The sequence below is a fragment of the Carcharhinus amblyrhynchos genome, chromosome 10, assembly GCF_965287045.1.
Source record: "Carcharhinus amblyrhynchos chromosome 10, sCarAmb.v2.hapA, whole genome shotgun sequence".
Classification (NCBI taxonomy): Eukaryota; Metazoa; Chordata; class Chondrichthyes; order Carcharhiniformes; family Carcharhinidae; genus Carcharhinus; species Carcharhinus amblyrhynchos.
In genome coordinates, this window is record NC_137333.1 from 92,421,626 (window position 1) to 92,434,146 (window position 12,521).

Here is a 12,521-nt window from a genome sequence, read left to right on the forward strand (position 1 = left end):
CGGAACGGATCGCTCTGTCTCATCCTGTGCCCTGCCTCTTGATGGTTCCGAAGTGACAGACACTGGGAGCTCGCTGCTGCTGCCGCCGCTGCTGCTTACACCGGGAGGCAAGATATAAAACAACTCTCTCCGTCTGTCTAGTCTCCCCAACAATACTCACTTCACTTTCCTACTGCTGCCTCTCTCCTTCTCTGTCTCTCTCAGCTATGCCAACCAAACTACTGGCAGCTTTCTTACTTCTTTCCGTCTTCCAAGCGTGGTAAGCAAGTATTTTTTTTCAAATAAGCACCCCTGTTTTTATACTCTGTGTTGTGTGTGTGTAGGGTTGTGTTTGCCTGGTCGTTCTATGGAGATGCTTTCTCTTTAATGCAAAAGTTGTGAATTGCATTGATAGAGGGATAAAGCTAATGGGGTGGGTGTGGGGGCTAATAGATATCTCTTTTCACCCCCCTCCCCCTTTTCCCAGTATTATCCCTGATGTCGCAGTTGGATACATGGTGTCTCTGTGCAGGTGCCTCGCTACCTGAGCTTTATTGCGGTTTGGTGGTGGAAGGAGGAGAGGCGAGAGATTCGGATCTTGCACTGTCTCCACTTCGCCCACACCGCCAACCAAGCCAGTCAAGCAAAGGATTAAAACACACACACACACAACTCCAGCCTATGGCTTCGAACTGATTGTTTAAATGTTTTTTTTAAGAACAAAAAGGTCAAAGTGATTGGAATTTTGTATTGAAGCTAAAGGAGAGGGGTAGTTAAGAGTGGGGCAACTCCTCTGAAAGACCAAGGTGTCTCCTTTGAATCTCCAAGTCTTGCAGGAGAGATCACAGAAGACTGTGTGCCTCAGCGAGGAGCCCCAGGCAATGGGAGTAGGGTTAACTGAGCGTGTACTAATCTTCATGGTTTTGAGAATGCATTGAGAACTGATGGAAAGTCATTGTCCAGAGGCCACAGCGGTGGAGACTGGAGCCCAATCCTACATCCCCAAGATCAGTCCATACAACCACAGTAAATAAAGCAGCACTGACTGTATTAGAATACCCTCAGATCTGTTGTACCCCCCCCCCCACACCCCTTTTTTTCTCATTAAAGCGGTGGATTGTAACAAGAAAAATAATCAGATTGCATGCGGTAGACTGCAGTTTTTAAACTCAAATGCCTCAGGCATATTGGAGGGAGAGACCTGGAAGAAAAGCTTTCTCCGCATGCTGTATGTGACTGCTCTGTCCCATTAGGATACCTTACCCGCTGGGGTCCTCTAACAATCCACCCGGTTGCATGGACAATGCGAGTGTAGTTTTAGGACTTTGATAATGACAGCTGGCCACTGATAGAGGGACATTCTTCAGCCGCCAGGATTCGGCAAAAGAAGATAACAATGATGAATGACGAAGAACTCACAGCGCCAACAAGGAATCAAAATCCTAATCATTGCATGTGGAGGGTTGGGGGGAACATGTGTAAATATATTTGCAAGTGATTTCTCCTCTTTGCACTAAGGGAAGATTAGGATTCAGAGCGTTTGAAGCATGCAACATCAAACATGTTGTTGAAGTTTGATCTCTGAGAAATATACTGATATTAACTATAAATATACACTCCCACCCCCATGCTGAAGGGATGAGTGTGAGGACTTGGGAGTAAGCTGTCATGAGATGCAGACTGTCAGTGCATATGCTTTGGCCAAATGTACCTGTACTGTTTCAGTGTCCTAGATATCTGACCCATTTCTTAGCTTGGGCACCTGTTGCTTTCACTGTGGAGCACTTTGTGAGCGTGCCACTGAGATGCCAGTCCTCCGACTTTCTCAACCCACCAACTGTGGGAGCAAACATAAAACCTGGTCTTATTGTTTTTTGATGTGGGGGAGGTGGGGGGTGGCGTTGGTTAATGGTAAAAGATTGCAATATGTAACAAAGACTAAACTTAATGTCTGTCACTAATATGGAAGCAGTTATTTGATCTGATTTGATTTGTTATTGTCGCATGTATTGATATTCAGTGAAAAGTATTTCTTGCATGCTATGCAAAGCATACCGTTCATAGAGAAGGAAACGAGAGAGTGCAGAATGTAGTGTTACAGTCATAGCTAGGGTGTAGAGAAAAATCAACTTAGTAAAAGGTATGTCCATTTAAAAGTCTGTTGGCATCAAGGAAGAAGCTGTTCAAAAGTCGGTTGGTACATGACCCCAGACTTTTGTTGGTACGTGACCTCAGACTTTTGCATCTTTTTCCCAATGGAAGAAGGTGAATGAGTGTATGTCCGGGGTGCATGGGGTCCTTGATTATGCTGGCTGCTTTTCCGAAGCAGCAGGAAGTGTAGACAGAGTCAATGGATGGGTGGCTGGGCTTCAGTCACGACTCTTTGTAGTTTCTTGTAGTTTCTTATCAATCTGCAGAGAATTAACATGAGTACAATCTTACAGTTCAAGAAAAATCGAGGATGCATACGAAGACCACACAGCCAATGAGAAGTGGGTGCTGGCCCCTAAGTTGCAAGATCGAGATGCGACTGAGATTTTAAACCACTTGCTGAAGGAATATGACAAGAAGCTCCGCCCTGACATTGGAAGTGGGTACTAGCATGTATATTTTGTAACCCAATGCCCTCTGATCTCTTTCTTACCCAAGTGGACTTCCTTTCTACTGGCAGCCCTGAGGCTGTGATTATTTGTGACTGTGCATTTTCAGGTGATATTTCAGAAACATTCTGTTTGACAGAGAAATTCTAACATATGCCTGGTAATTAAAACTCTTTGATTTGATTTGATTTATTGTTGTCACATGTATTAGCCTACAGTGAAAAGTATTGTTTCTTGCACACTATATAGAACATATCATTCATAGAGAAGGAAAGGAGAGAGTACAGAATGTAGTGTTACTGTCATAGCTAGGGTGTAGAGAAAGATCAAGTTAATGCAAGGTAAGTCCATTTAAAAGTCTGATGGCAGCAAGGAAGAAACGGTTCTTGAATTGGTTGGTACGTGACCTCAGACTTTTGCATTTTTGTCCCAATGCAAGAAGGTCGAAGAAAGAATGTCCGGGGTATGCACGGTCCTTAATTAGCTGGCTGCTTTGCTGAGGCAGCGGGAAGTATAGACAGAGTCAATGAACTGGAGGCTGGTTTACATGATGGATTGAGCTACATTCACGATCTTTTGTAGTTTTTGCAGTCTCGGGCAGAGCAGGAGCCATACCAAACTGCGATATAAGCAGAAAGAATGCTTTCTATGGTGCATCTGTAAAAGTTGGTGAGAGTTGTAGCTGTCATGCCAAATTTCATTAGCCTTCTGAGAAAGTGAAGGCATTGATGGGCTTTCTTAACTATAGTGTTAGCGTGGGGTAGTTGGGGGGGTGGCGGGAGGGGGGGAACCAGGAAAGGTTGTTGGTGATCTGGATACCTAAAAACTTAAAGCTCACATTCCTTTCTACCTTGTCCCTGTCGATGTAGACAGGGGCATGTTCTCCTTTACATTTCCTGATGCTGATGGCAATCTCCTTCATTTTGTTGACATTGGGGGAGAGATTATTGTCACTGCACCAGTTCACCAGATTCTCTATCTCAATCCAGTACTCTGTCTCATCATTGTCTCATCAAAACAAATCATTGTGTGCAGTTCTGGCCACCACATTACAGGAAGGGCATAATTTCTCTGGGGAGAGTGCAGAGGAGGTTTACAAGAATATTGCCAAGAATAGAAAAGTGTAGCTGTGAGGTGAGATTGGATAGGTTGGGGTTATTTTCCATGAGACAAAGAAGGCTGAGGGGTGACTACATTGGGGTGTACAAAATTATGAGGAGAAATGATGAAGTGCACAGGATAAAGTTATTTCCCTTGGTGGAGAATTCTAGAACTAGGAGACATTGATTCAAGGTAAATGGCAATTGGTGTAGAGGAGGCATAAGGGAGAATTTTTTTTACATAAAGGTTGGTGGGTGTCTGGAATTCAGTGCCTGTGTTGATAGTGGAGGCAGAGACTCTAATCTTTTTACCTTTGATATGATTTGATTTATTATTGTCACATCTATTGGTAGGCAGTGATAAGTATTGTTTCTTGTGGACTATACAGACAAAACATACCGTTCATAATGAAGGAAAGGAGAGAGTGCAAAATGTAATGTTACAGTCATAACTAGGGTGTAGAGAAAGACCAACTTAATGCAAGGTAGGTCCATTCAAAAGTTTGATGGCAGCAGGGAAGTACCTGGATCTGCACCTTAAGAGCTGCAGGGCCATGGGCCGGGTGCAGGAAGCTGGGATTAGAAAGGGTATCTGGGTATCTTCAGGCTGGCATTGACAAGATAGGCTGAATGGCCTCCTTCTGTACAGTAACCTTTCTATGATTCTACGGTTCTGTGTTGTTTCATGACTCTGCTACTTTGACATGAGTGTCTACATTAAACATATTAGAAAGTTATTGGAACCTTGAATCACTGGGAAACAAAAGATTTGCCCTTATATGACACCTTTAGTGACTACAGGATGTCCCAAAGTGCCTTACAGCCAATGGCATGTTTTTAAAATGTGATCGCTTTGGAATGTGATAGCCACTTTTATACACAGCAAGCTCCCACAAATAGCAATGTGATAAGGGCCTGATAATGTGTTCTTGTGATGTTGATTGAGGATACATTGGCCAGGGACGCCAGGGGTAACTACCCCTGTTCCTCTTCAATTTGATTTGATTTATTATTGTCACATTTATTAGCATACAGTGAAAAGTATTGTTTCATGCGCACTATACAGACGAAGCATACAGTTCAAAGAGAAGGAGAGGAGAGACCGCAGAATGTAGTGTTACAGTCATAGCCAGGGTGTAGGGAAAGATCAACAAGATCAAATAGTGACATGGGATCTTTCACCTCCAACTGAGGGAGAAAGGCAGGGCCTTGGTTTAATATCTCACCTGGAAAACAGCCCCTCCGTCGGCATAACACTCCAATACCCCAGATTGTATTTCTGTGCCCATGTCCAGTGAGTGGGACTTGTGCCAACAATCTTCTGGTTCAGAGGTGACAGGGCTGCCTACTCTGCCACAGCTGACACCACACAGCGTCCGCTGTGAGACCGGAAATTCCCAGCCATGGTCAGCGGACCTTTAGTGGTCTGTCAAGTTGTCCGTGATGACTCCCACAGTGGCTGGGACCAGAAGATTAACCGCAGGTAGTGAAGTGGAAAAACATTGGCATCAATGGCAAACACCGATCAGCACAGCTTGCTGCCATTCTAAAAGTCTATGATGATAAAGAATGCCAATTGGCTTATTGGATATTTAAGAGCATAACACATGCACAGACACTTGTTACCCTGAAATCTGTGCACAGCAGTGAATCCAATATAATATCTGGTAAATTCTGAGTTGTAGAATGCAGTGTTTTAATTTTATTTCTATGCTGCAACACTATGAAAGGTTACCATCACTTTTGGAATCATGCATCTTGTGCAGACTGATTCCTGGGATGGTGGGACTGTCGCATGAGGAGAGATAGGGTCAACTAGGTCTAGGGATTCATTGGAATTTAGAAGAACAAAAGGGCATTCCATTGAAACATATAATATTCATAAAATCATAGAATCCCTACAGTGCCAGGGGAATTAGCTTAGATGGTAGAGCGCTTGCTTTGCATGTGAAAGGTAGTGGGATTGATATTCACATTCTCCACTTTCATTTAGGGTGGCACGATGGCACAGTGGTTAGCACTGCTGCCTCACAGCGTCAGAAACCTGGGTTCAGTTCCAGCCTTGGGTCACTGTCTGTGTGGAGTTTGCACATTCTCCCCGTCAATGCCAGCCTGAAGACACCCGTCTGTGTGGGTTTCCTCTGGGTGCTCCGGTTTCCTCCCATGGTCAAAAGATGTGTCTGTTAGGTAGATTGGCCATGCTAAATTGCCTCTTAGTGTCAGGGGCTAGCTAGGGTAAATGCATGTGGTTTTGGGGATAGGGCCTGGGTGGGATTGTGGTTGGCGCAAACCAGCAGGGCCAAATGACCTCCTTCTGCACAGTAGAGATTCTATGATTCTCCTCTATGGAGAAGGAAGCCACTCAGTCCATCGAGCCTGCACAGACAACAATTCCAATCCCATCCAGGCCCTATCCCCATGACATCACTTATTTATCCTGCTAATCCCCCTGACACTAACAGGCAATTTAGCATGGCCAGTCAACCTAACTAGCATATCTTTGTGGGAGGACACCGGAGTACCTGAAAGATACCACGCTGACACAGGGAGAATGTGCAAGCTCCATACAGACAGTCACCTGGAGGTGGACAGATTGGGTGCAGGGATGTTGTTTCCTCTGACCTGGGAATTCTAGAGCAAAGGGTCACAGTCTCAGGATGTGGGGTAGGCCATTTTGGATTGAGATGAGGAAAAAAAAATCACCACAGCGGGTGGTGAGCCATGGAATTTTCTAACAGGGCAGGCTATGGAGGGCCAAATCACTGAATATATATTTAAGAAAGAAATAGATGGATTTCTAGACATTGAAGGTGTCGAGGAGTATAGACATGATGTGGAGATGCCGGCGTTGGACTGGGGTGAGCGTAGTAACCTGGTGTTGTGAGACTTCTTAAGGGGTATAGGGAGAGAGTAGAAGTATGGCATGGAGATAGAGGATTAGCCATGATCATATTAAATGGTGGATCAGACTTGAAGGGCCGAGTGGCCCACTCCTGTTCTGATCTTCTATATTTCTACGTTTGCATAGTTTTGCAACAGAGGGATTGTGGATCCAGTCTTCAGCAGGCTCTGTTAATCAAATGCAAGAACGATCAGTTTTTGCTCTTTTACTGAACGTAAATTCCATTATTGGGCATATTTCAATATTGCACACCTGTCAGCAAAGATTTTGCTGCATTTATTAAAAATATGCACAACCTAATTGTAACGCAGACAAGGTGAGAAAAACTAATTATTGGAAGAGTGCATCATCTACTTCCTAAATATAAAAAAAAATGCAATGTTCTGTAATTCTGCAATTATGTGCACTGAACTGAACTAGCTCCGTGACAGGATATGGGGTATGGCATTTTAATATATATGATTTATGGATCATGTAGATTATTTCCAATGACAGCATTTTAACCACACAAAACTCATGCAAAATCTTAACGTTCGTCTCCAGTGAAGACACAGACACCAAGAGGGAAGAGGGTACATTTCTTATTTGCAATCACAAATCTTACTTAATGTCAGTGCAAAGAAATGGAATGAACATCCATCCTACTTCAAGGTGTTTCAATATGTCAACAGAATGTTACATTTGTGGCTGTAAACCACACAGAGTAAACAAGAACCCCGGTTTGAGAGGCTGCACTTAACTGAAGGAATATGAAGCTAATTCCTTTTGTCAAAATATATATTGTGCACTTTGCTATCATTGGGAAGAGCTCAGTGATTCATTCATATTTCACTTCAATCTTATGTTAGCCTCCGAAAGTAGTTTCGTGCTTGAAACAATAATCTGAAAGGTTTTGCAACTTGTCAAGTCCACTTCGGTAAAACACTTAATGTTATTTTGTCGCTGTGTTCTTGGGTGACATATTTTCTACATTCTACTATGGAAATAACAAGGCACTGGTATAAGTGGGAAAGAGAAAAATGGATGCAAGAAGGGACTGAGCAAGAACACCTCTCTATGCTGCCTGGCTCCTTTTGTGGGGCTGTACACTGTGTTGATATTTCCGCACTCACTACATGGAAGGATAATGGAAAAAAAAATCAAATGAAAATTGTGTCATATGTGCATATTAATACATAGTTAATCAAGAAGTTTGGATTATGTAATGCCAATTTAAAGACAAAATCTAAATGTCAACAGGCTAGCAGAAAAAGACACCTGATGCACAATATTAACAGGGATCAGGCAGTCTTTAGCCTCAGTTATTTGAATAACATTAAGACAGATGGGAAGGGTGTAATGAGTGGCACAGTGGAATAGTGGTTAGCACTGCTGTCTCACAGCACCATAGACCCGGGTTCAATTACGGCCTCGGGTCTGAGTTTACACGTTCTCCCCGTGTCTGCATGGGTTTCCTCCCACACTCCAAAGATGTGCGGGTTAGGTTGATTGGCCATATCAGAGTGATTAACAGGGTAAATACATGGGGTTACAGGGTATAGGCTGGGTCTGATTGTTGCCAGTGCAGACTCAATGGGCCGGCTGGCCTCCTTCTGCACTGTAGGGATTCTGTGATTCTATGAAGTATTGAAAGAGGCAACTGACTTCAATTGCACAGGGCAATTCTGATATGCAAGGCACAAGTCAAGAATGTGATGGAATACTCTCCTCTTGCCTGGACGAGTGCAGTTCCAACAACACTCAAGAATCTCAACACCATCCAGAAAAAAGCAACCTGCTCAATTGGCACCTAATCCACCAATTTACATATTCACTCTTTTCTCTACCACGTGCACTGGCAGCAGTATGTACACTCTATATGTGCACTGCAGCAACTCACCAAGCCTCTTTCTTCATTAGAAACATAGAAACTGGAGTAGGCCATTCGGCCCTTCAAGCTTGCTCCACCATTCATTTTGATTATGGCTGATCATCAAGTTCAATATCCTGAACACCACCGCCCCCCACCAACCTCCCATATTCCTTAATCCCTTTAGCCCCAAGAGTTATATCCAATTTCTTCTTGAAATCAGACAACTTTTTGGCCTCAACTACTTTCTGTGGTAGTGAATTCCACACATTCATCACCCTCTGGGTGAAGAAATTTCTCCTCACCTCAGTTCTGAAAGGTTTATCCCTTATCCTCAAGCGATGACCCCTCGTTCTGGACTCCCCCACCATTGGGAACATTCTTTTTGAATCTACTCTGTCTAACCCTGTTAGAATTTTATGTTTCTATGAGATCCTCTCTCATTCTTCCAAATTCCAGTAAATATAATCCTGACTGGATTAGTCTCTCCTCATATGACAGACCTGCCATCCCAGGAATCAGCCTGGTAAACCTTCGCTGCATTCCATCTATAGCAAGGACATCATTCCTCAGATAAGGACTCCAATACTGCACACAATATGGCCTCACCAAAGTCCTATACAATTGTAGGAAAACACCCCTATCCTATACGGAAATCCTCTGGCTATGAAGGCCAATGTACCATTTGCCTTCTTTGATGCCTTATGTACTTGCGTGCTTACTTTCAGCGACTGATGCACGAGGACTCCAAGGTCTCGTTGAGTATCCACCTCTCTCAATTTACACCCATTTCAAGGAATAACCTGTTTTCCTATTGTGCTACCAAAGTAGATAACCCTCACACTTATTCACATTATACCGCATTTGCCATGCGCTTAGCCTGCCCAAATCACGCTGAAGCATCTCTGCATCCTCCTCACAGCTCATCCTCCCACCCAAGTTTGAATCATCTGCAAATTTGGAAGTAATAGTTCCCCCTTCCAAATCACTAATATATAATGTGAACAATTGGAGTCCTCGCATAGATCCTTGCGCAACCCCAACAGTCACTGACTGCCAATGAGAAAAAGACTCATTTATGCTTCCTATCTGCTAATGAACTTTCTATAAATTTCAAGACATTACCTGTTATCCCATGTGCTTTAACTTTATATAGTAGTCTGTTATGTGAGATCTTGTCAAAAGCCTTCTGAAAATCTAAATACACCACATCCACTGGTTCTCCTTTGTCAACTCTACGAGTTACATCCTCAAAAAATTCCAATAGGTTCATCAATCATGATTTCTCTTTTGCAGTTACTTCCTCAAAGAACTCCAATAGATTTGACAAGCATGATTTCCCCTTTGTAAATTCATGCTGGCTTTGTCTGATTATATTACTGCCTTCCAAATGTCAAGTTATGAAATCCTTGATAATAGATTCTCGCAACTAGCCCTGTACTGATGTTCGGCTCACTGGTCTATAGTTTCCTGTTTTCTCCCTCCCTTTTTGAATAGCGGGCTTACATTAGCTCCCTCCAGCCTGTGGGAACTATTCCAGATTCCAAAGAATTACCTTCCAAACCTATTGACCTCTACCACCTAGAAGGACAAGGGCAGCATGGAAACACCAGCACCTGTGAGCTTTTCTACAAGCCAGGCAGCACCCTGACTTGGAACTATATCACTGTTCCTTCATTGTTGCTGGGTGAAAACCTCTCCTAACACTATACAGATGGCAACAGGTTCAAAAAGATGGCTTAGCACCATCTTCTCAAGGGCAGTTTAATGGACACTAAAAATGCTGGAACATAAACACAAAATACTGGAAAATATCAGAAGGTCAGACAGCATTTGTAGAGAGAGAACAGAGCCAATGTTTCGAGTCTGGATGAGCCTTCGTCAGAGCTAAAGGAAACTGGAAATAGGATGGGATTTATTTGTGTGGGGGAGGTGGAGCTGTAGGGGTTGGATCGAGGGCCAGTGATAGGTGGAAGCTATCTTCAAAGGTATTGGAATCATAGAATCAAACAGTGCAGAAGGAGGCCATTCGGCCCATCAAGTCTGCACCGACTACCCAGGCCCTATCCCCATAACACTAGTTAGCCCCCCCGACATAAGGGGCAATTTAGCACGGCCAATCCACCTAAACTGCATATCTTTGAACTGTGGGAGGAAACCGGAGCACCCTGAGGAAACCCATGCAGACGCAGGGAGAATGTGCAAGTTCCACACAGACAGCCAGGAATTGAACCTGGGTTCTGGAGCTGAGAGGCAGCAACGCTAACCACTATGCCAGGGATAAGAAGATGAAGGGAACATTAGCAGTGATGGTCATGCCTAAGAAGGGTTCTGATGGTGGTCTACTAAGACATCAGAATGTGTTAATGACAGAACAAAGGTAAGCAATGTGGGCGGCATGGTGGTCCAGTGGTTAGCACTGCTGCCTCACAGCGCCAGGGACTGGGGTTCGATTCCAGCCTTGGGTGATTGTCTGTGTGGAGTTTGCACATTCTCCCCATGTCTACGTGGGTTTTCTCTGGGTACTTCGGTTTCCTCCCACAGTCTAAAGGGTGAGGTTGATTGACCATGCTAAATTGTTCCATAGTGTCAGGAGGAATTGCAGGCTAAATACATGGGATGAAGGGGATAGGGCCTGGGTGGAATTGTGGTCAGCGCAGATTCAATGGGTCCAACAGCCTCCTCCTGTACTGTAGGGATTCTATGATTCTATGCACGTGACAAAGGACAACCTGGAATAGGTAACAGATGACCCCAGTGGGATTGGGGCGGGGGGAGGGAAAGAAAGATGGGAAGTGAGATAACATGAAGGATTGCTTACAAGGCTCGCATCCAATGAATAAACAGAAGAAAATAAACAGGAGTGCTGGAGCTAGTTATTGCAAACCTATTTCAAACTCAGCTGAAGTTCCATAACCCAGTGCACACCTGGCATGTTGTTCTGTTTGCTTGAGCCATTGAAAAGCTTGTTGAATCATCAAGTTCGCCATTTGTTCAGCTTGAAGTTTGTCCCATTATAAGAAGAATAAAACAAGTTTAAATTGATTGATTTCTGAACATATTTGTTGTCTGGTGATCCAATTGCCTCTTGATCAGTTCTTTTTTGTTTATTCCGGCTCGCAATGAAATTAAGGGAGCTACCCCAGTCCAACGACCTAATTAAACTGATGAAAGTTTTATTTGTGTTTAAATCAAATTTCACTATGATAGGCATCTTATTACTTTACCAGCTCACATTTAAAGATAGCAAAATTTCAGATGTCTGCGCACTTTCTACAATTTTATGGATGCAATTTAAGATGGAAATAGAAATGTGTCCTTCTGTTGCATAGCAACACTTAACTGAACTAATTCTGTCAATTAGAATGGCTGATTGTGAAGACTTAGTGAGCTATATTTGATAGATCCAAAAGCAAGTGAGGGCATCTCAATGCTGGTGCCATTAACTGAAATGCTGGCAGCGTTGCCAACTTCTTCTTCCTTGTTCATCTCAGTGATTTCAGTATTTGGCCAGCGCTAATTGTGTTGTTGATTGTTCGGACACATTGGTGGGTGCCAATGTCATGAGAGGCTAACATTACTTAAAACTATTTTGCAATGAGGTGGCACGGTGGCACAGTGGTTAGCACTGCTGCCTCACAGCTCCAGTGACCTGGGTTCGATTCCCGGCTTCGCTTACTGTCTGTGTGGAGTTTGCACATTCTCCCCATGTCTGCTGAGGTTTCCTTCAGGTGCTCCGGTTTCCTCCCACAGTCCAAAGATGTGCAGTTAGATGCATTGCCCCTTAGTGTCCCAGGATGCATAGGTTAGATGGATTAGTAAGGTGCTCTTTTGGGGTACGGGGATAGGCCTAGAGGTGGGATTGTTGTCATTGCAGACTCGATGGACCAAATGGCCTCCTTCTGCACTGTAGTGATTCTATGAATGTTTAGCTAGTTTGCATCTCTTAAAGGGGAAGGATGCATTGTGAATGGAGAAGATGTTGGTAGTTGTAAAGGAGGTAAATCTGACCTGGGAAATGCTAGACTGGGTGTAGGTCATTTAGCTCCCTCAACCTGTTCCCTAAACATTGGAGAATGATACAACATGAG

General features: G+C 43.7%; 1 protein-coding gene across 2 annotated transcripts in view; it reads left to right on the plus strand.

Annotated features, from left to right (window-relative positions):
• The first annotated feature begins 206 nt into the window (after nucleotides 1-206).
• gabrg3 (gamma-aminobutyric acid type A receptor subunit gamma3) overlaps nucleotides 207-12,521 on the plus strand; it is a 604,889-nt gene continuing 592,574 nt past the window's right edge. For both annotated transcript variants that reach the window (XM_080197967.1, XM_080197966.1), the window contains exons 1-2: nucleotides 207-259; nucleotides 2,424-2,569. In XM_080197967.1, coding sequence (XP_080054093.1) covers nucleotides 207-259; nucleotides 2,424-2,569 — 199 coding nt within the window. The remainder of the gene's footprint in view (nucleotides 260-2,423; nucleotides 2,570-12,521) is intronic.